Here is a 23479-nt window from a genome sequence, read left to right as displayed (position 1 = left end):
ATATAAAATATATTGGGGGGGGGGGAGGGATAAAATCTTAATACGATTATCTGTTGTTACTGCTAAGATAAATTTTGAACGGCATTAATTTATTTCGATTAAATTTTCATTAAATTGTCATTTACTCATTCTAAACTTGACATTAAATATAGAATCATTTTGATTTAGTGCGCTTTATATTTTTGTATTAAATAACCAATCGAAACAAACGGTTTGTAACTAGCAAATTTGCAATTTTACAATATTTAGGAATTTTATATTTAGAAAATTTTGTATACGATGAACGAATTGTTGAGTGGTTTGTCTATTTGTGACAATTCTTAGGTTTGATCGCCGTGGGACTTTCTTATCCACCGATCTGTCAAAAAATGTAAATGTAAGACTGTGATTGAAGTTTAAGGTTTCTAACATACGGTAATGCAATCGGAGCAAGTTATCCGATTAAGTCGGAATATTAGGCGGATGTAGAAGGAAAGCTTTTAAGTGATACTGGGAATATACTATTTATTTTTTAAATGCCATTATGGCTTTGCGTAAAGTAAAAGGAAACTTTGAACGTATGTTCGATAAAAATCTGACCGATTTAGTACGTGGAATTAGGAACAATAAAGAAAATGAGGTAAATTTGTAATTACGTTTGGCATATTACTCTCAAATATTTATTACAGACATAACCTTAGTCGAATTATTAATACATATTTTCATTTAAATATGTATCATATTGTTGTAGGCAAAATATATTGCACAATGTATAGAAGAAATTAAACAAGAATTGCGACAAGATAATGTAGCAGTCAAAGCAAATGCTGTGGCAAAGCTAACATATGTAAGTTTCAGATGTATATAATTTGTCTCTAGATACATTTTTAATATCATTAATATAATATGTTTTAATTCGTTTAGCTTCAAATGTTAGGGTATGATATTAGCTGGGCTGGTTTCAACATAATCGAGGTGATGTCATCTGCAAAATTTACATATAAACGAATTGGATATTTGGCGGCAAGTCAAAGTTTTCATGCAGATACAGAAGTATGACATTATTCGAAAATTGAGATAAAATTTAAGTTTTTAAGAAATCTGACAAACATTCGACATACTCTGCTAAATCAGACATATTTTATTTTGCATATTCATTTTTTTTTTAGTAATTTTTTGTGAACAGATATGATAAAATATGCATTTGAAGAATTTTTATGATGTATGTTTATTAAATTAGTATCGTATTCTATTTTGAACAATATTATATTACAATGGATATTTTGGTATTTAAATATATGAAAGTAACACTGCATGAATATCTATAATTTATATTATATGTAAGTAAACAGTAATTATTTCATAAGTCCTGTTGTGACATATAAAGAAGATTTGTCAGGTTTCTAAAGATTCTGAATTAGTATAGAATAATTAACTCAATTTTGACAAATACAAAGTGTTGATTCATTGCAGCTGTTGATGTTAACTACCAATATGATTCGCAAAGATTTAAATAGTCAAAACCAGTATGACGCTGGTTTAGCTCTGAGTGGTCTGTCTTGCTTCATAAGTTCAGATCTTGCACGTGATTTAGTTAATGATATAATGACATTATTAACATCTACAAAGCCGTATCTACGCAAGAAAGCTGTACTAATGATGTACAAAGTCTTCTTACGATTTCCAGAGGCCTTGCGGCCTGCATTTCCTAGATTGAAAGAAAAGTTGGAAGATCCTGATAGTGGTGTACAAAGTGCTGCTGTTAATGTAGTTTGTGAATTGGCAAGAAAAAATCCAAAAAACTATCTAAGTTTAGCACCTGTTTTTTTCAAACTTATGACTACATCCACCAACAATTGGATGCTGATAAAAATTATTAAGTTGGTAAGTGAATATTAGCTTTTAGTCTTATATCAACAAAGTGAAACAGATTAATGAAGATATAGGCTCATTGTTATAATTAATGAATATTTGTATCCATACATATATATGTATACACATACATTGAACATGAGCCAAATAATATTGGTCTTGTTTCACATGCTCAGTTCTCCACTATAACACTGATTGAGCCGAAAATGGGTCGGCGACTTACTCAACCACTAATTGACCTGATTTCAAGGTTTTCATATTAGTTGATCATCTCTTTGTTACCAAAATATAGTAAATTATAGACATTAGCTGTAGTATGCATTAGTAGCTTGTATTTATTTCTAATATGTATCCACGAATGATTACATTACATATTGTAAAGTGTAAACTATGTTTAGCAATATTCATATGTTAAATATCATCATATTTCTTAGATTGCAATTATATTTCCAGTTTGGCGCATTGACACCTCTAGAACCTAGGCTTGGCAAAAAATTAATAGAACCCCTTACAAATTTGATACACAGGTATTTCATGTATTTTTGTCTAAATGTAAACCAATATATTGGGTTTGCAGGTTTGTTCACTGCTTGCGGATTAGTTTAATATTTTAATGCTCCTAACATGGAAAATTTATTTAGATATTTATTTTCTTTTAAGTTTTTGTATTCATATTTCTTTGTCATTAAATAAATCCTAAATGATAAATTATGTAATTTATTGTATTTTGCAATTTAATTTTTCAAATGATTAATTAGTTATATAATTATTATAATCGTGTAATGTTATACTAATTGTATGATATTACTGGTTTTTAGTACATCTGCAATGTCCCTACTATATGAATGTATAAATACAGTAATAGCTGTATTAATTTCAATTTCATCTGGCATGCCAAACCATTCTGATTCAATACAGTTATGTGTTCAAAAATTGAGGATATTGATAGAAGATTCTGATCAAAATTTAAAATATTTGGGATTGTTAGCAATGTCGAAAATTTTAAAAACTCATCCAAAAAGTGTACAAGCTCACAAAGATCTTATAATGCAATGCTTGGATGATAAAGATGAAAGTATAAGATTGCGTGCCTTGGATTTACTATATGGAATGGTTTCAAAAAAGAATTTAATGGAGATAGTTAAAAAGTTAATGGTGCATATGGATAAAGCTGAAGGCACTGCTTACAGAGATGAATTACTCTCAAAAATTATTCAGATATGTTCGCAGAATAATTACCAATTTGTTACTTATTTTGAATGGTACAGTGATCACCAAGTTCATATTCATTAAAATATATTATATTTTACATTTACATAATATTTATCCACATTTATAGGTATATATCTGTATTGGTTGAACTTACAAGAATGGAAGGTACCAAACATGGACCATTAGTAGCAACTCAATTACTCGATGTAGCAATTCGTGTCCAAGCTATACGAAAATATGCAGTTCAACAATGTGCCTTATTGCTAGAAAATTCATACCTTTTAACAGGTCAACCAAGAGCAACAATGTCTGAAGTTTTATACGCTGCTGCATGGATTTGTGGAGAATTTTCTAGGTATTCTATAATATAGTTTCTGACTTGTATTACTTTTCTGTTTAAAATGTAATTGATAATATATTACATTAACAGTGAACTAGAAGATCCTATAGCAACATTACAATCAATGTTACGATCACAAGCTTCCAGTTTACCAGGACATATTCAAGCCGTTTATGTTCATAATATTTTAAAACTTGCGACAGCAACATTATGTGAAGCTGTAAAAGATGGAGATACAGAGACTATGGAACAGGTAAAATAATCTACAAGTACCAAAATTATTATTTATCTAATTATTTATGTATTGTATTAAATGATGTTCATTTCAGAATTATACATAAATTTTGTTGTATTTTATAGATTTTTGCACTGAAAGATAAAATAGCTGCATTTGTATGCAGTGGGGATTTAGAAGTTCAAGAAAGGTCTAGTTCTGTATTGGTTTTACTTGAATGTTTAAAAGAAAGTCCTGGTTTGGCAGAAGAATTAATGGAAGCATTTGAAGGAGAGCTTAATCCTGTTGCGCCAAAAGCACAAAGAAAGGTAATTATTATTTATATGTTTTCATATAATTTTATTAGTCAATATTTTCTTCATTTGTTTCGAAAAACACATTTTATAAAATCATATCATTGTTATTAATTTCCTGTGTATTGATTTTTTATATTTTTTTCACACATTTTATGTATTGAATGTAATGTTCAAATTAATATTAGATGTTTGTTTTTTTTTATTGTTACCAGAAATAAACTAAAAAATAATAATTATTATTATTTATATACATTATCTTACTTTGTTTAGGTGCCAATTCCTGAGGATCTGGATTTAGATTCATGGATCAATGATCCACCATCAGAAAGTTCAGATTCAGAAGATCAAGATATGAATGATATTTTCGTTAAGACGGAGAAAATGAACGATTCCTATCCTAAACGAGAATTTAATGAACCATCAGCAGAGGAACTTCAAAAACGACGTGAAGCTAGAAAATTAGAACAACAAAACAATCCACATTATTTAAAAGGCACATTTAAGAATTCCACATCATATCATAACTCATCAAATATTTATGAGGAGTTTGAAAACATTCCTGTAACGGAATTAGATATTCCAGTTTCTTTAAAAATTACGAATAATCATAAAAGATACAAAGTACATGGCAAGAAGAAGAAGAAGACTAAGAAAAGTATGTTTAAATCTTGCATATATATGCGTTCATGATAATTATATTATCTTAAACTGTAAACATTACAATCTTTAGGTAAAAAGCCTACTTCAGAAGATGAACAGGATGATATTTATCCTATTCAAGTGGTGAATACTGGGATTGGTGAATTACCACCAGGTGCAGAATTAAGTGATAGCGACGACTATGACCATGTGGATGTAAATGACCCACATAGAGCCTTAAATATTGATTTGGATCTACCTTTGAGGGATGATGAAAGATTACCTGTTTCAGAACATAGAGTTAATGAAAATAATTTAGTTCAAGAAACTACTGAATCTAAAGGAAAGAAAAAGGAAAAAGTAATATGTTTCTTCTTTTGTTTAAAAAGTTATAATATATTAAATATACATTTTATTTTTAATAAAGAAGTTATTAGTTCAAAATTAAATATAGTTTTATTATATTTTGTTTATTAGGGGCATAAAAAATCAAAGAAGAAAGTTAAAGAAGTTAAAGGAAAACATTATGACAATCAGTTACAACTTACTGATATGTGGTTAGAAAATAATACTTCCACAGGAAATATTCAGCCACCTGTTGCTAATGAGTATACGGAGGTTTTCAGTGAAAAGGAATCAGAATGGAAAGATGCTAAACGCAAGAAGTCAAAAAGTCAAGAAAAGCATAAAAAAACGGACGAGGACTCGAAGCATAGAAAATCAAAAAGATCGAAAATTAAAAAAGAATCTTTAAAAAAATCTTCAGATTATGAAGAAACCGCTGGAATCTCGACACCGTCTAAAGAAATATTACCAGATTTAAGATATAATTTTTCAAATTCTGAAGATAATACAATTTTAGAACCAGTTACTTCGTATGAAGAATTAGCTAAAAATAAAGTGCTATCTATAGCATACGAATTGAAACAAGTTCCTCACGAGTCAAATAAATTAGTTGCGTCAATACTCATTACGAATAATTGTCAGAAGCTTGTAAAGGAATTAGTTTTTGATGTTCCAGATACATCGTCATTGAGATTAATGAGAAATGTAAGTTAATATGTACAATGAAGAAACAAAGCAAAAACTGTATAATTTTACAACTGAGTATATTATTTCTTACTTTGATAATTGCTATTTCTTACGTTATGTACGATATTTAACTTGCGTGGCAACAAAATAAAGAATTAATTTTAATAAATATGCTATTCTTTCAGATTGGAGATGAATTTGGTATAAAACTGCCATTTCAACTGTCTCCACAAACCAGCAAAGAAACACAGTTTACTATTTTAATCTCAGATGTAACATTTGCTCAGAGGTTGAGAGGCACGCTTACATATATGTTAGAAAGCAAAGAAAGTACATTGCAAGAGAAACTTGACTTTACTATGCATTTAACTTGCAGTAAATTTATGGTCGGCCATCTTTCACATAAGGATATATTAACAGAATTACTTAAAAGTGGTCAACTTGTATACAAAGTTAGGAAAGAAATTGTCCTTTCTCAAGATTTTGATGTTATTTTAAATTTAATTTGTTGTAAATGTAACCTTACACTTGTGGAACAAATCAATGATACTGCATCTTTATATGGACATTCTTTGAAAGGACATCATGTGTGCCTTTTATTAAAGTATAACGTAAGACAAATATATTTTACTTCTTAACATTTAGCACTAATAGTGATTTTAATAAAATAGTAAATGTAACAAAAATACAATTTTCTCTTATAGAAGTCATCAGGCAATTTGGTAATTGAAGGTAAAGGTGACAATAACACGTTATTGTCAGGAATTGGAGAAGAAATTTTAAGGATTCTAACATAATATTGAAATAAACTGAAGTGTCCGTATTTTATGAGTCCTATCCTCATTCATTGCAGCCGTGTTCATTGCGTAACTCAATAGTAAAATGAACATTCTATATTATATATATAAAATAATGGCTATAGAAATCGTATCCGCAAACTTATCAAATATTTTCAGAAAAAGATCTTATCTAAACTTTACATCTAATTTAGGTAAACAAATTTCTAACATATGCATGTAAACATACACATGTATGTGTATAAATAGACACATGTATAATTATCTATATGTGTATGTAAGATAAAGTTTTAAGAAGAGGGAAGAGAGATTTATCAGAAATTGAAGACATCAGAAAGGAAGTAGTTTATTTTATTTGTATGCAATTTCAGTTTATGAACTCAAGTGCAATAATAAGATAGTAGATTATAAAATGAAATATTTATTTTAATAAACTTTATCATTTAACTTCAAATAGAAGTTTCAAATTGAGAAGTTTTTGTGTAATTTACTATATGTAAATATTACATATTAATGACAATTTTCTTAAAAGTTAGTCATGTTTCATATTAATATAAATAAAACATGTTTGTATAGCTCAGAATATTGAAATACTAAACTATTTTGCCAAAGTGAAGGAGAAGTATAATAAACTTTTTATGTGAAATATTATTTGTAAGAGTATTCATCTGTAAAGTAATCCAAAATATCTTAATAAATTACAAATATTGTATATTGAAAATTAACTACTTATACACTGATATCTTCAATTTTGTGTTTATTGAAGGATTAATATCATAATTACGTTGTTGAACTACTGATTAAACTGTAAAATACATCATGGATACTCGCGACTCGTGTGAATGTACATCGATGTTTTTCAGCGGAGTGTATACTTTCTTCATGTAATGACTTTGTAATATCAATAATTTAATACACATAAGGTTTTATGATAAGCATATAAATATGCAATATAGTAACACATGGAACACCAAATGTAAATAGCCAATACTTATATGCTATAAACAATATCTTTATTTTAAATATCTTCCAAAAAATAATCTCATTTACGTAAAAAGACGTTCTATAAGAAAGTAATTTAATTATACATTACTCCTCTCTATATTAACATTAAACTTATGATTTGAAGTCATAAACAATAAATAAGTGCTGATGAATAATTGAAAAAATATTAACAGCATAAATGCCAGTAAATGATTTATAAAAATTGGAATTAATATCTTAGCCTTTAGACAGATTTAAACCGCGAGGAATAGAAATATTGTGTATCAATAATATGAATATTGAACTTCTTGCTTTAAATACTTTTTCTTTAAATGTAAATTTTTGAACTGTTACTTTTTTTTATTGCTATTTTTGAAAACGAATTTTCATGTTCTGTTGTAATAACATTTACTGTGCCAAAAAAAGATTAATTAATGATAACTTCGTCCTTCGAACATATAATAGTGTGAAAATATATTTAAGCCAAATAACTTTTTGTTTCCTTTTTGCATTTATATATAATACTAAATATACTATTAGTTTATGAAGATTATTGACATCATGTTTTACATCGATTGTAGTTTATGTATACTGATGTTTATAAAAAAAATATTCGTTTTTACGAATAATAACGATCTGTTAAATTTATTCATAAAAATTGTCTTACTCTTTGTACTTGATATATATAAAAATATAGATTTTATCTTTGAAAATATGTTTTATGTAGAAAATTTTTTCTTATTAAAAGAGGTATAAAAATCATACTTTTTATATGAATTATATTTACTTATAATTCAATTTTTTGTGGGGGATAAATGTTCAAATTTATAAGTGAGCATTAATTTTGTTTTAAATATTACAATGTATCTTTTTTGTTGATAAATATATAGAAAATATAATATAAATTTTTAAACAATCAAAATAAAGCTCAGAAATTGTAAACATTAACATTGCTCGGTTTTTTTTACTGAAATTGGATTTAATGATATATTTTTCTTTTTTTCTTTATTTACTTATAATTCTCAATGAGAATCAATTGTAAAATTCATCCAAATAAAAAATGATATCTTTCGTGATACATGTAGTATCATAAAATTCCCTAGATTTGCAATTTTGTTGCATGAAATATATTCAGCTGATGAAATGTATTCAGTATGATATACTACGATATATTTAGTTGATTCAACTTATATAGCAACAAAAGTTTAGATTATTATGTAATAATATTATAAAATAAATATTTTTAAGATCCGATGGACGAGTTGCATTCACATAAAAGGTTGGTATAACATGTTTTGACATTAGTTTAATATGGCGGTATTTTTTAGTGTTAGTGCATGGTAACAGTATCGCGTTCTTTAATATTTTTGTGTGATTAATTGAAATTTTGTTGCCAATGAATTATGGAGGCTGGTGCGAGTACCGGTACTCGTACAACGCGATTTATGATGGAGGGTGTCGGAGCCCGAGTCATCCGTGGACCCGAATGGAAGTGGGGTAAACAGGTTAGTAAAGAGGTTAACTGGTTTTAATATAATTTTTATATTTTCACATAACATACGATATATATTTCATTTTTTTATAATATTGCATGTCCGTTAAGGTTATTGCATCATACTTAATATTCGTTTAATTTATTGTCGGAAAGTTTTTATGTATATTTATTATGTTCTATGTATAGTTTATTAATATAGTTTTAGTAATTTATTTTATTAAAACATTTTGTATAATTATGTTATATATGTATATAAGATCGCAAATTTAATTCTTATGTTTTGATTTACTTTGTTTTGTATGCATTAGTTTCTTTTGTTGTAATTAATTTTCAAGCACTTTAAACGATAAGAACTATTTTTAATTTGTCTTGTTTTTGTTTTAATAATCTTGAAAATTTTTTATTTTATTCTTTTTTGAGATATAGACTATTACCATTGAGTTTCTTCTATGTTAATGTATTTATGGTCATAAATATGTTTTAAGTATAATTTTTCAATATGACAGGATGGAGGAGAAGGTCATGTAGGAACTGTTAGAAATTTTGAATCTCCAGAAGAAGTAGTTGTCGTTTGGGATAATGGTACAGCAGCTAATTATCGTTGTTCTGGTGCATTTGATCTTCGAATTTTGGATTCAGCTCCGACTGGCGTGAAACATGATGGAACAATGTGTGATACGTGCAGACAACAACCAATTTTTGGAATTCGTTGGAAATGTGCAGAATGTGGGAATTATGACCTTTGTTCTATTTGTTATCATGGAGACAAGCATCATTTAAGACATAGATTTTATCGTATAGCAACACCTGGAAGTGAAAGAGTATTATTGGAGCCACGACGTAAAAGCAAAAAGGTATTAATTCACTTCTTTAAATGTTATATTAGTATCATCATCATTATAATAGTAATATAACTTATCTTTTTATATATGATGTTAGATTGCAATTCGTGGTATATTTCCTGGTGCCAGAGTTGTAAGAGGTGTTGATTGGCAGTGGGAAGATCAAGATGGTGGAAATGGTCGAAGAGGTAAAGTTAATGAAATTCAAGATTGGTCTGCAGCTAGTCCACGTTCAGCAGCCTATGTTATATGGGATAATGGTGCCAAAAATTTGTATCGTGTTGGTTTTGAAGGAATGGTTAGTTTAAAAGATAAATTATTAAGTACTGTCATAAATCAGATATAGCTATGTGAATTACGGGACTAAGTATGTATATTTAAAGAATAATATGGACAATTAGTGATTGTTAATGTTTCAGGCGGATTTAAAAGTTGTTAATGATGCTAAAGGCCAAACAGTTTACAGATATCATTTACCACTATTAGGTGAACAGGGTCCAGGTCGCACTGGCGCCCATGGATTACAAATTGGAGATCAGGTTATTGAACATCATGATTATTATAAAACAATATAATAAAATTTCTAAAAACAAAAGTAATAAATAAAGCTGTTTGTTTTGTAGGTTAATGTTGATTTAGAATTAGAAATCGTACAATCGTTACAACACGGGCATGGTGGTTGGACGGATGGTATGTTTGAGTGTCTTGGTACTACAGGGACTGTTGTTGGTATTGATGAAGATCACGATATTGTTGTGTCCTACCCAAGTGGAAATCGATGGACCTTCAACCCTGCTGTATTGACAAAAGTACAAATACCAGTCCCCGTTACTAGTTCAAGTTCTGACAACCAAACATTTGCGGTCGGTGATTTGGTACAAATATGTAACGATATAGAAAAAATACAACGACTTCAACGAGGTCATGGTGAATGGGCCGAAGCAATGGCACCGGTACATTATATAAAATTCTCTAGAATATAGATTTTACAAAAATACAAATTAATTTTAAATACATGTATAATATTTATGTTTTTATAGACTATGGGAAAGATTGGTAGAGTTTTGCAAATTTATCACGATGGGGATTTAAAAGTAGAAGTTTGTAGTACATCTTGGACATATAATCCTCAAGCAGTTACCAAAGTTGCAAGTAGCGATGGTAGTGTACCAGGAAATAGCAGTGGGGGTATGTTTAAAATGTGTTTAATTTATTTGCATCATTTTCTAAAATTTGGAAGAGAAATTAATATTTTTTAACTTTTTCAGAACGTCTATCAGCGTTGCTAAAAAAATTGTTTGAAACGCATGTTTCGAGCGATGTTAATGAAGAGTTAGTAAAAACCGCTGCGAATGGTGATGCAGTTAAATGCGAAGAATGTTTAAAGAGACCTGAAGCTGATGTGAATGGCGTATTTTCGGGTCATACTGCTTTACAAGCAGCAAGTCAAAATGGTCATCTAGAAGTTATTAAAATTCTCCTCCGTTATAAAGCAGATGTTGAAATTGAGGTAAGAAGAGAACTAAGTTTTTTTAATTTATTATTATTTTAAAAATAATCTATGCAATATATATATATTACCATTGGAAGGTTATGTATTTAAGAATACTTAATTATTAGGTATATTGAAAGTAAACAATTTATGATACATTTAGGATAAAGATGGAGATAGAGCTGTACATCATGCAGCATTCGGAGATGAACCGGGCGTAATGGCATTATTAGCTGGTGCTGGAGCTGATTTGAATGCTAGAAATAAAAGACGCCAAACTGCCCTCCACATCGCGGTTAATAAAGGACATGCCGGTGTAGTGCGCACGTTATTGGAGTTGGGATGCCACCCAAGTTTACAGGTAAGTAATAATATGTATTTTTACATGTATATCCTTTCCAATATGTATATTTTTACACACATTTCCTTTTCGATATATTTGTTCCTATATACATTTTCTTATGTATATAAGTTTAGTATAGGACTTTTAAATTTCTTTACGAAACTTTAATTGATTTAAAAGTAAAAATATTATTGAGCACCGAACTTAATAGATTTAATATTATAATTGGAGAGATTAATATTAAATATTGTTAATACTTTTAATTAAATTTATATATTATAGTAGTGACTTATCGATTAATGTAAGTCTCCTTTAGCTTTTGGAAATTACATTACTTGCACTATAATATATTAGTAAATCTATTGTTTCTTGTGTAATAATTTCGGTAAAATAAAGAAAATTAAAAATACAATATATTGATATTTTAATTCAATATATACACTTTTCTTATTAATATATATAGAGTGATTATTGGAGATACGTTGTATTTCTAGAATAGGATATACATAACATAGATATTGGACAGTCATTCTTAATAATCACTCTTTATGATAGATTTACACAGTATTTTTATTTCGATGCTATTACATTTGAATAAATTGCAATCTTAAAAGTTTACTTATTATTTGATTTCTAATTTTTTTTATTAAATTTCATTACAATATGGTATATACATTATATCTATAAAATTCTAAAAAAAAAGAGAGAATTGTAATTTTAGAAATATTTTAAGATGAATTATTTACGATTACGTTATTTCTCAGTGATTTATGAAAATATGGATTCACTTTTCTTTCCTTATATTCAGCTTCTTATATACTTAAATTTTCATTCGATTGCTTATCTATTAGTTTAAGCATTTCGAAAAGTTTTGATTCGTAGCTAGCTTTTTTGAATTTCAATCATAGTATAATTTTAATATTAAATATTTCAGATTTTATTACATTGTTTCTTTTTCATTCATTATTTTTAATTACACAAATAGAACGTATTTCCACAATGTTTTCTTTAACATTAACTAATTTTCAATTTTATTATCATTATACATCAGAAGTTATCTATAAGTTCATTGTATTTTCTAGAATTTAGTATACGGACCTTGTGACTTGGTTTTTGATTACCTGCTCTTATTTTTGTTATGGTTTATTTGAATTTTAGGGAGTTGATATTATTGTTATCATATTATCTCATTCTTCTATATGTTTTCGGTACTGTTACTAAGTAATGGCGAAATTTATCGCGTTACACTTATTTGTTTAAAATAGTGCAATTATTTTAAATCTAATTACGATATGGCTTATAGCATTATATTATTATAATTTTATTTGCATTCGAACAATAGAAACATTTCGCAAACTATTAACTAATTATTATTTAAAGTAAGTAAAAGTAACATCAATTTTTGTTAACAACTTCTGAAGCATAAAACGTTAACTTTTACGTTTATCTCACGATTAATTAAGAAAATATAATTCCTGTTTATTTTATATGAGTAGTAATATATTGAATATCATGTAGATTACCTATGATTTATATAATTTACGGAAAAATGAATTTATACTTTTAGACATGAACGATCGTTATTTAAAATTTCAATAATATATACTTCTCATATCGTTGAACCTATAAAAACATACATATACATATGTACGTGTCGTACGTATTTCGTCATTGTTAATTCAAAAAATCTCTTACATATGGAACATTCAGTATGGTTATTTAATTTTTTATTCCGCTAGTGGGCAATTTCGCGTGTCTACTGCGAATTTTTCTACCTCAGCTTAATTACTCAGTCTCCGGAACCATAAGGTCGTCGTCATCACCGTCGTCGTCGTCGTCGTCATCGTCGTGCACGGACAGAGTTCCACGTACGAATGTGAATTAGTGTTAATTCACCTTTGTTACATGGGTATCTCCTCATTTGCAGGAGACTTAATTAATTCAGTTATCTGCCTGGAGGAAGCCTCGAATTCCACCTGCGTTACGAGTGTCGCAGGATTGTGTTTGAGAATACGTGTTGCGCATAATCAAGCCCCGCTCTCTGTACATTCGGTGTCCGGGCAATGGGGTATAACACAGAGAATTTCTATTTTCCTTCGAAACAATTCAAACCTGAAGACAACTGGGAGCGTTTTCTGCGATAAACAACACTTACGTGCTTGGAATACGCTCTCGAGGATCGACTTCCCTTTTTGTTTCTCGCATTTTTCCCCTCCCAGATAATACTGTCCTTCCTGTCTATCTCCAGCCACTATCATAACACGAAACGTTTTAAGAACTCGAACACGCTCGGTTCCAGATGAAATTTTGAATAGAAGACGATTTTCGGACACGAAGTTACGCGGCTTTATACTTAAGAAGCTTGTACACTCTACCGCTTAAGAGTTTTCGGACGCTCGGTTATTTTCTTCGCGTCATATCTATTTTTGCGCTTACTAGGATTTATTAACGTCTCGTTTTAAGTCTACCGCAATTCTCTTCAGATTTATAAAGGCTCTCGGTTTTAATCTTACCCTAGATCTTGTCCTGAATCTAATGTTGAAGCACGAGCCTTGCCGGGATTCAACGAGGTCTTGCTTAGAACTAATCTCGAACTCGCTTAGAACTTTAACTTATTTTCGTGTATCTGCGAGCTGAATGTACATTCCTGGATTCCATCTTAGCTTCTTGCACGGATCCACTCACATACAAGTACAAACTTGCTTCTTTAAGTGAATGATCAACCTAAGCTTGTATAAACTGCTTGATAATTTCAAAGGAATATTTACGTAGTTTTCATATCTCAAAGAGTATTTTCTATCGTATTGATCAAGTATCTGCGATAAAATGTAGCGGTATGTTCACTTAATACGTTATAATTTTAATCAGTTAGCAACTTTAACTATCGTTACAAAATTTTTCTTGAAAATGAATTCCAATATAGAGGAATGACATTACGAGGAGTTATAGCTTGCGAGTACTGCGCAGAAATAATTATTTTTCAGACTCTTTAATTATTCAAGAGTTTCCTTCGTGTTCGTATTCTTCTAAATTTTTAGAATCTTGGAAGTTAAGTCGTTGAGGCTCGAACCTCTTCGAGAGGATTCATTAAACGGGCATATTAGAGATTCTTTGAAACGCCAGCACACTAGCAATTACAATAAATTATTGCAAAACCTTGTGTTCGTATAACGCTCTTTTCACAGGTAAGGAAAGTAATTAAGAAAGTTAGGTAATGCGTCCTCTCATTTTCATAATCACCGCGCGAAATGGTATAAATTAACAGTAAACGTAAATCAAGGACGTTTTTAAGGGCTGCGGGTTGATCAGTTAGCTGTGCACCGCTGCAATATACCAAGTTTATATAAGGCGTACGATTGTTTTAAGAATTTGTTTACATCTCTTTGAAACAAGAACATTTTAAAGATCTTCCACTCGAAGCATCGTTATTTCGCAAATTTTCCACCAGATCAGCCGAATTTTTACTCTCGAAGCTACGAACGATCTAAATTATACAGTAAAAATATACGGAATTGTTATTGTCATATGGGATCGAATGATTCCAACTAGTCGTCGAAGATAGAAAAGTGAAAAAATCCCAAGAAATGCGAGAAATTATTTGGAAGAAAATTGTCTAGCAAACATATAATGCTGGCAAAAAATAATGCTTATTTTTGTAATTTTCTGCTCTTACCACTTGAAATCCTCTTTTCACGAATCTCACGTTCTTCTAACACGGGACTGAATTATTTTGAGTTGTGACGCTCTTGAAATACGTGTGCGAATTGCCAATGAAGTAAAATTAAATAGTTTCAAGTTATATGTGCACTGTACGCTTGTCTGACGTATAATACGTTTATATGAGATTTCTGCAAGCGTTCAAATACTTTGTACGGATGCGAATAGATCGATATCTTTATTCACCGACGAATGTTGTCGGATGATCGAATCGTTGCTTGGTTAATCGAAAAGTAGACGATCGTGGTGCTAAAGGGAGTCATTATAATTTACGTGGAAGCGTGTAAATTCGAACTAATGACGACTAATCGTTTCCTAGAAACCATATTTTCCCATGGCGTTGTCGACTCGATCTCTTGGACAGCGTGTTTCAACCATTTTATTTCACGAACACGATCATCATTATTGCGCGCACTATAATTGAAGTCGATCGTGTCCGCTACGTTGATCGATACAGTTAAATAAATCTGGCGAATAAACCGTGGTAATCGGTATCGCCGCGTAATCGTACACGAGCGAAACCGCATAGCTGATGGTTATGACGATTATTTTTTAACGATTTAATCTGGGCAATTAATAACGATCGTCCCATAAATTTGGAAATTCCACGAATGAAAGAGTAACCTCTACTGTATCTAGATCGTTCATTATCGTTAAATTGCAAATATTCATGCGGAAGTTTTACCAACGCTACCAAACAAATAGAATCTAAGCAGAGATTTCTTTCGCTCGCTAAATATTATAACCAGTGGCATACTTTGGGTATTTTATACAGAGTGGTTGGTAACTGGTGGTACAAGCGGAAAGGGGGTGATTCTACGCGAAAAAAGAAGTCGAAAATATAGAATAAACATTTTTCGTTTGAGGCTTTGTTTTCGAGAAAATCGACTTTGAATTTTCGCTCGGTACGCGTGCACTTTATCGCGTCTCGTTATAACGGATCTCACTATAGATCGTTGTCTCGATGGAAAAATTAAAAAAAAAAAATTTTTATTCTATATTTTCGACTTCTTTTTTCGCGTAGAATCACTCCCTTTCCGCTTGTACCACCAGTTACCAACCACCCTGCATATCTTCATATTATATACATTCAATACGCTTGTTTGCAGTTTTAAATTTCCCACGAACGTGAAAAAATCCGCCGTCTAATTATTCAGAAACGTTGGCGAATGACGCGAATTTGTCAATGCATTACTATTGAAAATACGACCAATCCGAGTATAAAACGCGAACAGGTTCTGAGAGTATCGTCTTTGTATTCGGTCAACCGCGTGATCCGAAGGGGTTCGTAGGGGATGAAGTAAGAACGAGACACCCGGTAGCCCTTTGCTCCGTCGTGCGAATAATGCATTCAGTCGAGCTAGGAGACTTTGCGCCGCTGCGACGTCTTCTATCCGAGAAAATGGTTCGCAATTTCGACATGGGGCGAGGTAGGGGTTGGAAGAGTGGTGTGCCTATAGCCCGTATGGCCCCTATTACAAATCCAATACCCACCTAGCAGAATGGTATACGGCGCCTTTTTTTCTCTTTCTTCCTTCGTCTTCTCTCTTCCTCTTCCTTTTCGTCTCTTTTCTCTGCTCGCTCGATCTATCTCACGACCGGCGTACCTGCTAGGCTAGAGCCGCATCCTGGTGCGATGCCGCTATAAAACATATTCGCTGACAGCGACAATATTCCCCTTGGTGCAGAGTCGACAGAAGTAACGCTCTTGGCTCATGGCGCGGCCTGAAAGAAAATGTCCGCTTCGTGCGGCCGATCGCGCTCGAGGAATATCGCTTGTGATCGGTCGAAAAGGGCTATGCCAAAGATAGATAATTCAACTGGCTGGAGGATTCGAGTCACGAGTGAAGCGTTACGCCCTTCTGCAGCGGCGATCGCCTCGTAAATCTTTAGATTATTGACACTTTTGCTGATGAGTGATTTAGCGCACGCTACGAGAAACGTAACGTTGCCTGTTGTTTGCGGATTTCGGGCGAATCTTTCGTTCCGGTTTATGGCTGATTTTCTGCGTCAGTCTTAGAACGCTTTAGCAGAAATTTGATAAATTCGTTACTGTCCTGTACGCTTTGCGTAAGGGACAGTGAAATTTCTGTACAAGGACGCGCAAAAATACTAGCGTAGATCAGATCTCTCGCTCGATCCATTCTCCAAATGTAACTTCCGATGGCTATCTTTGCGAGGCTTACGTCCTTGAGCCGAAACTCGTTCCAAACCCTTTCCAACTACGTTACGTTAAAGCATTTTCTTTTATTCGCCGAGTGGCGTAGAAATTAGAAGATCGATGAAAACGTGTCTCGATTATATGAATTTTTATTTCAATTCTCGTTAAAATACTTGTTTTCATCCGCCAAAACGTATGCTATATTTTTCCGTGTAATCTTCGTATTGTAACCACTGCGAGTTGATACCACTAAACACGATCCTCATAAGAGAACAAACATGTTCGTCGAGAGGAATACAGGAATTGCTAATTCGCTCTATCTGATTACGAATTTTACTTGCAACTATACGATCTAGTTACGGTGCAGTAATGGTGGGTGCAAGCGACGTTGTACCATGTTAGACAGGGATGGTAGAGGTTGTTGTGGTCGGTTGCACGAAAGCTGGCTCGTTGATTAGGAGACAACAATGCTTCAAAAACGTATCGTCACTGACGGTGACGATATTGTCCTTGGAAAAGACTTAAGAATGGGATCATTTGTGGGTAAACGCGGGAAAAATATCGGTCCTTGAATGGCTGCGTAAAATGTTGTCTCTTAAAGCTGGTCTTACGACAATGCCAAGATAAATAAAGCGCCGTGATAGCTGCGATTTAGCTTAAATACAAGTCAGCATCTATCTTCGCGTTGATAAACTGCTTGATAATTTCATGGAGAAGCAGGAGAACGATGACACAGAAAATATGGCCATTCTATATGTGTGTATTTTATATCGTTTTTTTGTTGCGTTGTCATAAAATTTCATTAAACTGCTAGACTCGAGTCAGAAATTATTTACGCGTACGAAGACGAGACAGTAAACTCATCGTGTGAAGTGGATCGCGACATTTCCAGGATTACCGTGTTATTTGTTCAACTAATTCCAAGAAAATCCTAAAAGCCAGTTTACAGAGGCGCGAGATACGTTATCCTGTAAAATACAAGAGTAAACAGGTATTTGGGAGATTGGTATTTTTCGGTATGAAAGGAACGCGAGAGCTAAGAAATTGCAGCGATGCGTGTATTGTCGCGGCTTGTTTTAAATTTCACGCGACCGCCCCTCTCAGAAATATGTTTACTCGCGAAACGCGTTCCTTAAGTTAACACGTACCATGCATACGAAATATCTCGGTCCGCTTCCTGCAATCTTTATTCTGACGCTATTAAGTGTAATGTTCATCCAGAAAAGCGCTGCTCAGATTCAGAGTTGCCAGACATTCCTTTTGGTGTTACGGGGATATGTATGGGAACGAAGCGTAGCCACGCGCTGTGCACCAAATCTCTCATCGTGCATTGCCCGCTCATCTTCTTTCGGAATAGAAAATAGGTTCGGCGTTAGATAAAAAGACGCGACTCTGTTTGCCGGTCAATCCCTCGTGGACTTGGACAGAACGTTTTATATAAATACTTGAATAGATTCCTGACATAAACGGATTTAACACTTTGCTTTTGCAGAGAGATCCGCATCACACCCCAAAGGCGTATTCTTTTTCATTCTTTATGTAGTTTCGCAGAGGGCTTTCGCAGAATCTCGAGCCGTCCTCCCTGTAACCGTCAGATTCTTTGTAAAGTACTCTTTCTCAAAGGTTAGCATCAAACAAGCAAGACGTTTGAATAGCGCAACCAGGCGACGCGACGTTGCGTTGCGTTTCGTGTTTTATTAAGTTAACCCGAGGACAGAGAAGTTTTATGAAAGAAGCAAGAATAAGACGAGAGAATGACTTCTCTTATTTTTTTCTTTTTTTACGTTTCGAGTTAACTACTTAGTTTATTCCGAGATGGCTCAAAGTGAAAAGGACCTGTTACGTCTAAAGACGCGCGGTTGACGAATTTTCGCGGAAGCCGACATACGATACTTTTAATATCCTCGATATCTGAATATTACGAGTAATATCTTTAAAAATACGAAGGGAGAAAGAGAGAGAGGAGAGTTGTGATAACACGAGAGTTATGAAAACGTATTGAATTTATTTCGCTGCCCTTCTGTGAAGAAGCGAAAAATGTGTCTTGCCGTGTTCTTCCTCTTCGTATATATGCAAGCAACGAAATGATATAAATAAAGATTCAAAGTTCGAAGCTTTTCCTATCGGTAATTCAGCTTGAAATTCCTTCATCGTTTTTAAATCATTCTTTCCAGCGAGTTTTAAGTTTTCTTGTTTTCGTAAACTCGAAGGGAATTTCCCTCTGTAGAGCTTGAAAAATGCACGTGTCGAACGAATCGACGAATATATCTATAAAATGTTCGTCGGTAACGGAGTTAGCGAAACAGCGCGGCGCATTTCCATTTCAAACATCGAAATTTCCCGCATGTAGAAGGAAAACGAAATTCCTCGTATTGCTTCCGGTTATCCCGCGAAATTGATGGCGAGAATGAATTTATTTGTAATTTTTGGTGCGCGATACGTCTAAGGGGAAGAGCACTGTAAAACAAAATTCAAGCGGCGCGCGTATAATCTTGTTATCGGGGAGAATTTAAAATTGGCTCCAGGCTGGAAACCTTTATTCCGCGCAAACGACTTTAATACACGTAGACACACACAGGATGCTAGTTATTCTATGTTGGTTACAATTTTTGTTAGTCCGGAATTTAAGTCGTGGTTGTGTGTAGAAGTTGGTCGATATAAAGGACCACGACTGGAGGTTGCACATGTTTTGTACATGTATGTATATGTGTGGATCCAGTGTACGTTGTCGGGCTTGAAATGTCGGCAAAAGAGGATCGTAAAACGGCCAGGGTATTACGCTGTTAGTAGCGAAGTAGACGAGCTACACGTTGATTATTTTTACAGTTACGGTCTGTGCTCCATGGTCTAGACCAGTGGTTAGTGTGCCAGTCATCTTTTGTACCATGCTCCGAGAACACTTGAAAGCGTTTCCCGAGTGTTCGCCATTTGAATATGATAGAATAGAAACATCGCTGCCAGCTTCATTTCGTTAAAGGAAGAATTAATGACGTTATCCTGGACAGTCGCGTAAGCTCTTGTCTCGTTGTGTTTTTTTTTATTTTATTCCCTGAAGGATATTTTGACATATGTATATCGGAAGATATTTCGCTTGTTTAAATGCGTAGCATGGAAACATATAAAGACAGAGGCGGCGGTAAAAGATAGAACGAGAACGTTACCTCTTTTCTTCGCCTTTGTATGAAATTGCTTGGAAAATCGTGTCTTCCGAAGGAAGAGAGATTCGCGTTCGAGGAGACTTTTCGAAGCTATAAATTTGAATTTGAAATTCGAAGCTATAATTTTCTACTAAAAATATAACTTACGTTAAAATTTAAGGCTCTACGTGGCAGAGTATAAGTGAAAAGATAGGTTTTACGTGGAATTCGTTGACAATATGTTGGATTTTGGAATTGCTCTTTTATAAAAGACACGAAATCTGATTTATCATGTGTACGCATAGAACGTGGAAAAGAATTTTTGTTTAAACTAGAGAGCTGTAATATTAATCGTATGAGTTATGCTAGCGGAACATACTATGAGTCAAAGCTAATTCTAAAACTCTTAAAAGTGAAATTTCATTACGTTTATTTCAGTGAGTCGGGTGAAAAATGAAACGATAAAATTTATTTCGTTCTTGTTCCTGTAATTCGGTAATTTGCGTGGACTGTATCTCTGTAAAGATTATCATTTTTTTTTTAATTGACAGGTATTTGATATTAGAAGGGAGAAAGTATGAATTATCGAGGCATATCTGAAATTTGTAAGATGCTAGTACCACCTTTTAAAGGCTAATGCGTTGCATTAGTACTTCTGCAGAGTTTAGCTTTCGCAAGGATAGTATTACATTCCTGAAATCAGGAGTAACCAGAGCGCAACGTTCAAATTAACTTTCTAGTTTAACCATCTTGCCTTAAGTAAAGTTAGATGTAGCCACGTACATGCCAGTAAAGTACTTTTCTGAGACTGTTTTTCCTCGTGTATCGCAATCTTTTTAGACGATGAAAGCTTTCACGATCTAAACTGTAATATTTTAAACGTTTACTGGCAAATAAATTTCAAATAGCTAATCATATTCAAATAGCTAAATTCTCGTTTAGCTATGTCCCATCCTCATAAGGAAGTTATCTTTTAGGATGAATTCTTTTGGCAATGATACTTAAAATTCGTTGAATTCTGTTCAAAATCGTGTCGTAATCTGAAACAATAAGACTGCACAAACACTTTGGTGAGATACACGATTTATTTTCTTTTTAAATACATCCGTACTGTGATATATTTTGTTATAAAATAATCATTATCATCCTGTATATTAATAAGCAAATATATTACATGATGGTTTGGAAAAATGATTCTTTTTTTATGTTATATAAAGACTTTCGTAGATGATTATACTTTGGCGTAAAGATTATTTTATTGATTCATTAACTAAGGACCAAGGTTGCGTTAACATAGTATTTTATTTGTCAATTTCTTCCTAATCAATTTACATCATTGAATTTTATTGCATTCGCATAGTGATTATGAAAAAGTATCCCAAGAGTTTATGTAATATTTTTCTACTATTATTTCTCCACCATTTACATCTTCCAATATCACAAAGTTCAAGGAAATTCAATTATATTATGATAATAATCTGTTTCCTTTCGAATCACTCTACTTCTTCCACTTCAACTTGTGTAACGTATCTATTCACCTAATAGGTACGCTTTTTGTGCCTTGACGAAACATCAACTTACTTTGTTCGTATTTCCTAATAACGTTACCACTACGCAACTTCTACACTCCTTTCTTTTCACTCCTTAGCCCTCGATGGTTTAACAACCAATTACTCGATGCATATTTCGAATCGTGTGGCAAAAGCTTTGCAATCTGTTCTCAGTTCCTCCGCTTTCTCTCCCTCCCTCCCTCCCTCTCTCTCTCTCTCTCTCTAACAAAACAAGGTCGAAAGTGTTTATCGAAAGCTGTAATAACGAAGCGAGATGGCCTGTACGAACCGACGAGCAGCGTTAAACTTACACCGGGCATTAGGAGTTCTTCAGCAGGCGAAGGTACGGGAACAAGAAACAGCAACAAACTCTTAGTCGACGGTGCCTGTTGTACTCAAGTACTTAGGGGGAGGTTTCTGTAGAATGGCGACCGTGCAAGTGACGGGCTGCTGCACTCAACCCGCAAAACTTGAGTATGTTTGTACTAGTCCGGAATTTTCGCGCAGCCGAACCTTTTGAAACTTGGGATCCTGAAGAACCGGTTTCCTCCCCGAAATGAATTTCTTCCATAGATAGAAACTGATGCTTCGATCTGTCTGTTTCTCGTCCCTTGGTGCTCGAATCTTGCTACTTCTTTCTACTTTTTACGGTCCGTTGTCAGTTCTGGTTTTATCTTGGGATAAACGTAAGGAGAACTAAAGGTTTTTTTTTTTGTAAATTTAAGAGTTATGTTTTACACGATGCATTACTTACTTGCACGTGCGTGTATCGAGGTCGAGCGAATAAAAAAGGCACGAATTCCTTGATCAAGTAGAATATCGTTAGATTTTACAATGATGGTGCGATTTGAAACTATTCAGTGATATTTTAAATATTGCTACGTGCCAATTTTTACTTGAGTAGAACGATATAGAATAATATTACGTAAACGATGAGATAGAATATGACGAAGGACGTGATCATTTTTGCGCTGCGGCATAGAGTTTCATATTTTACTTTGCCGCAATTACTTGAAACTTTAAACGTTTTATTGAATTTTATAAATTCATAGATGCAGGAAATCTAAATTTCTTTATTTCTGTGTAGAATTTCAAAACGTTATACGCATTGTGTACGAGCTTATGAATCTTTAATATATCCACACGTCATCCATTTATTTACATATTTACTTCGTATAAACGTTCGTTCATTTAGGATTACGTGAACGTCATATTCATTTACTTTATACGAAAAAATTGGATGTATCGTTTTGTATTAATTGTGCTCTGGTCGTAAATCCTAGAATGTCTTTTGTGCTTCTATATATTATACCATTAAATTATTATACCAATGTGTGTACTGATATTCTCACGCGG

At 32.6% G+C, this 23479-nt stretch overlaps 2 protein-coding genes across 4 annotated transcripts in view; both read left to right on the top strand.

Annotated features, from left to right (window-relative positions):
* Positions 1-57: 57 nt before the first annotated feature.
* LOC126865071 (AP-3 complex subunit delta-1) lies at positions 58-7425 on the top strand. Of its 2 annotated transcripts, XM_050617155.1 has the most exons (15): positions 58-211; positions 325-619; positions 731-826; positions 904-1032; positions 1453-1863; positions 2305-2378; positions 2670-3113; positions 3191-3418; positions 3494-3656; positions 3764-3946; positions 4205-4589; positions 4665-4933; positions 5051-5623; positions 5791-6216; positions 6310-7425. In XM_050617155.1, exons 2-15 carry the CDS (start codon positions 524-526, stop codon positions 6400-6402), a joined length of 3570 nt encoding a protein of 1189 aa, XP_050473112.1. In that variant the 5' UTR covers positions 58-211; positions 325-523; the 3' UTR covers positions 6403-7425. The 2 variants fall into 2 exon arrangements, with proteins under 2 accessions (XP_050473112.1, XP_050473113.1); XM_050617156.1 differs by lacking the exon at positions 58-211 and having other exon boundaries at positions 261-619.
* A 1251-nt stretch (positions 7426-8676) lies between these two features.
* LOC126864723 (E3 ubiquitin-protein ligase MIB1) overlaps positions 8677-23479 on the top strand; it is a 346017-nt gene continuing 331214 nt past the window's right edge. For both annotated transcript variants that reach the window (XM_050616336.1, XM_050616335.1), the window contains exons 1-8: positions 8677-8891; positions 9388-9735; positions 9821-10021; positions 10143-10262; positions 10347-10676; positions 10764-10911; positions 10992-11233; positions 11379-11576. In XM_050616336.1, coding sequence (XP_050472293.1) covers positions 8790-8891; positions 9388-9735; positions 9821-10021; positions 10143-10262; positions 10347-10676; positions 10764-10911; positions 10992-11233; positions 11379-11576 — 1689 coding nt within the window. In that variant the 5' untranslated portion in view covers positions 8677-8789. The remainder of the gene's footprint in view (positions 8892-9387; positions 9736-9820; positions 10022-10142; positions 10263-10346; positions 10677-10763; positions 10912-10991; positions 11234-11378; positions 11577-23479) is intronic.

Source organism: Bombus huntii, chromosome 4 (assembly GCF_024542735.1).
Source record: "Bombus huntii isolate Logan2020A chromosome 4, iyBomHunt1.1, whole genome shotgun sequence".
Taxonomy (NCBI): Eukaryota; Metazoa; Arthropoda; class Insecta; order Hymenoptera; family Apidae; genus Bombus; species Bombus huntii.
This window is presented reverse-complemented; position numbering and strand designations above follow the sequence as displayed.

Excerpts from the sequence above, each read along its gene's own strand:
- LOC126865071 (XM_050617155.1), top strand. The coding sequence starts at position 524 with ATGGCTTTGCGTAAAGTAAAAGGAAACTTTGAACGTATGTTCGATAAA. Across the intron at positions 4,590-4,664 it reads GAAGAAGAAGACTAAGAAAA|GTAAAAAGCCTACTTCAGAA; the intron begins GTATGTTTAAAT and ends TACAATCTTTAG. Across the intron at positions 4,934-5,050 it reads AAGGAAAGAAAAAGGAAAAA|GGGCATAAAAAATCAAAGAA; the intron begins GTAATATGTTTC and ends TTTGTTTATTAG.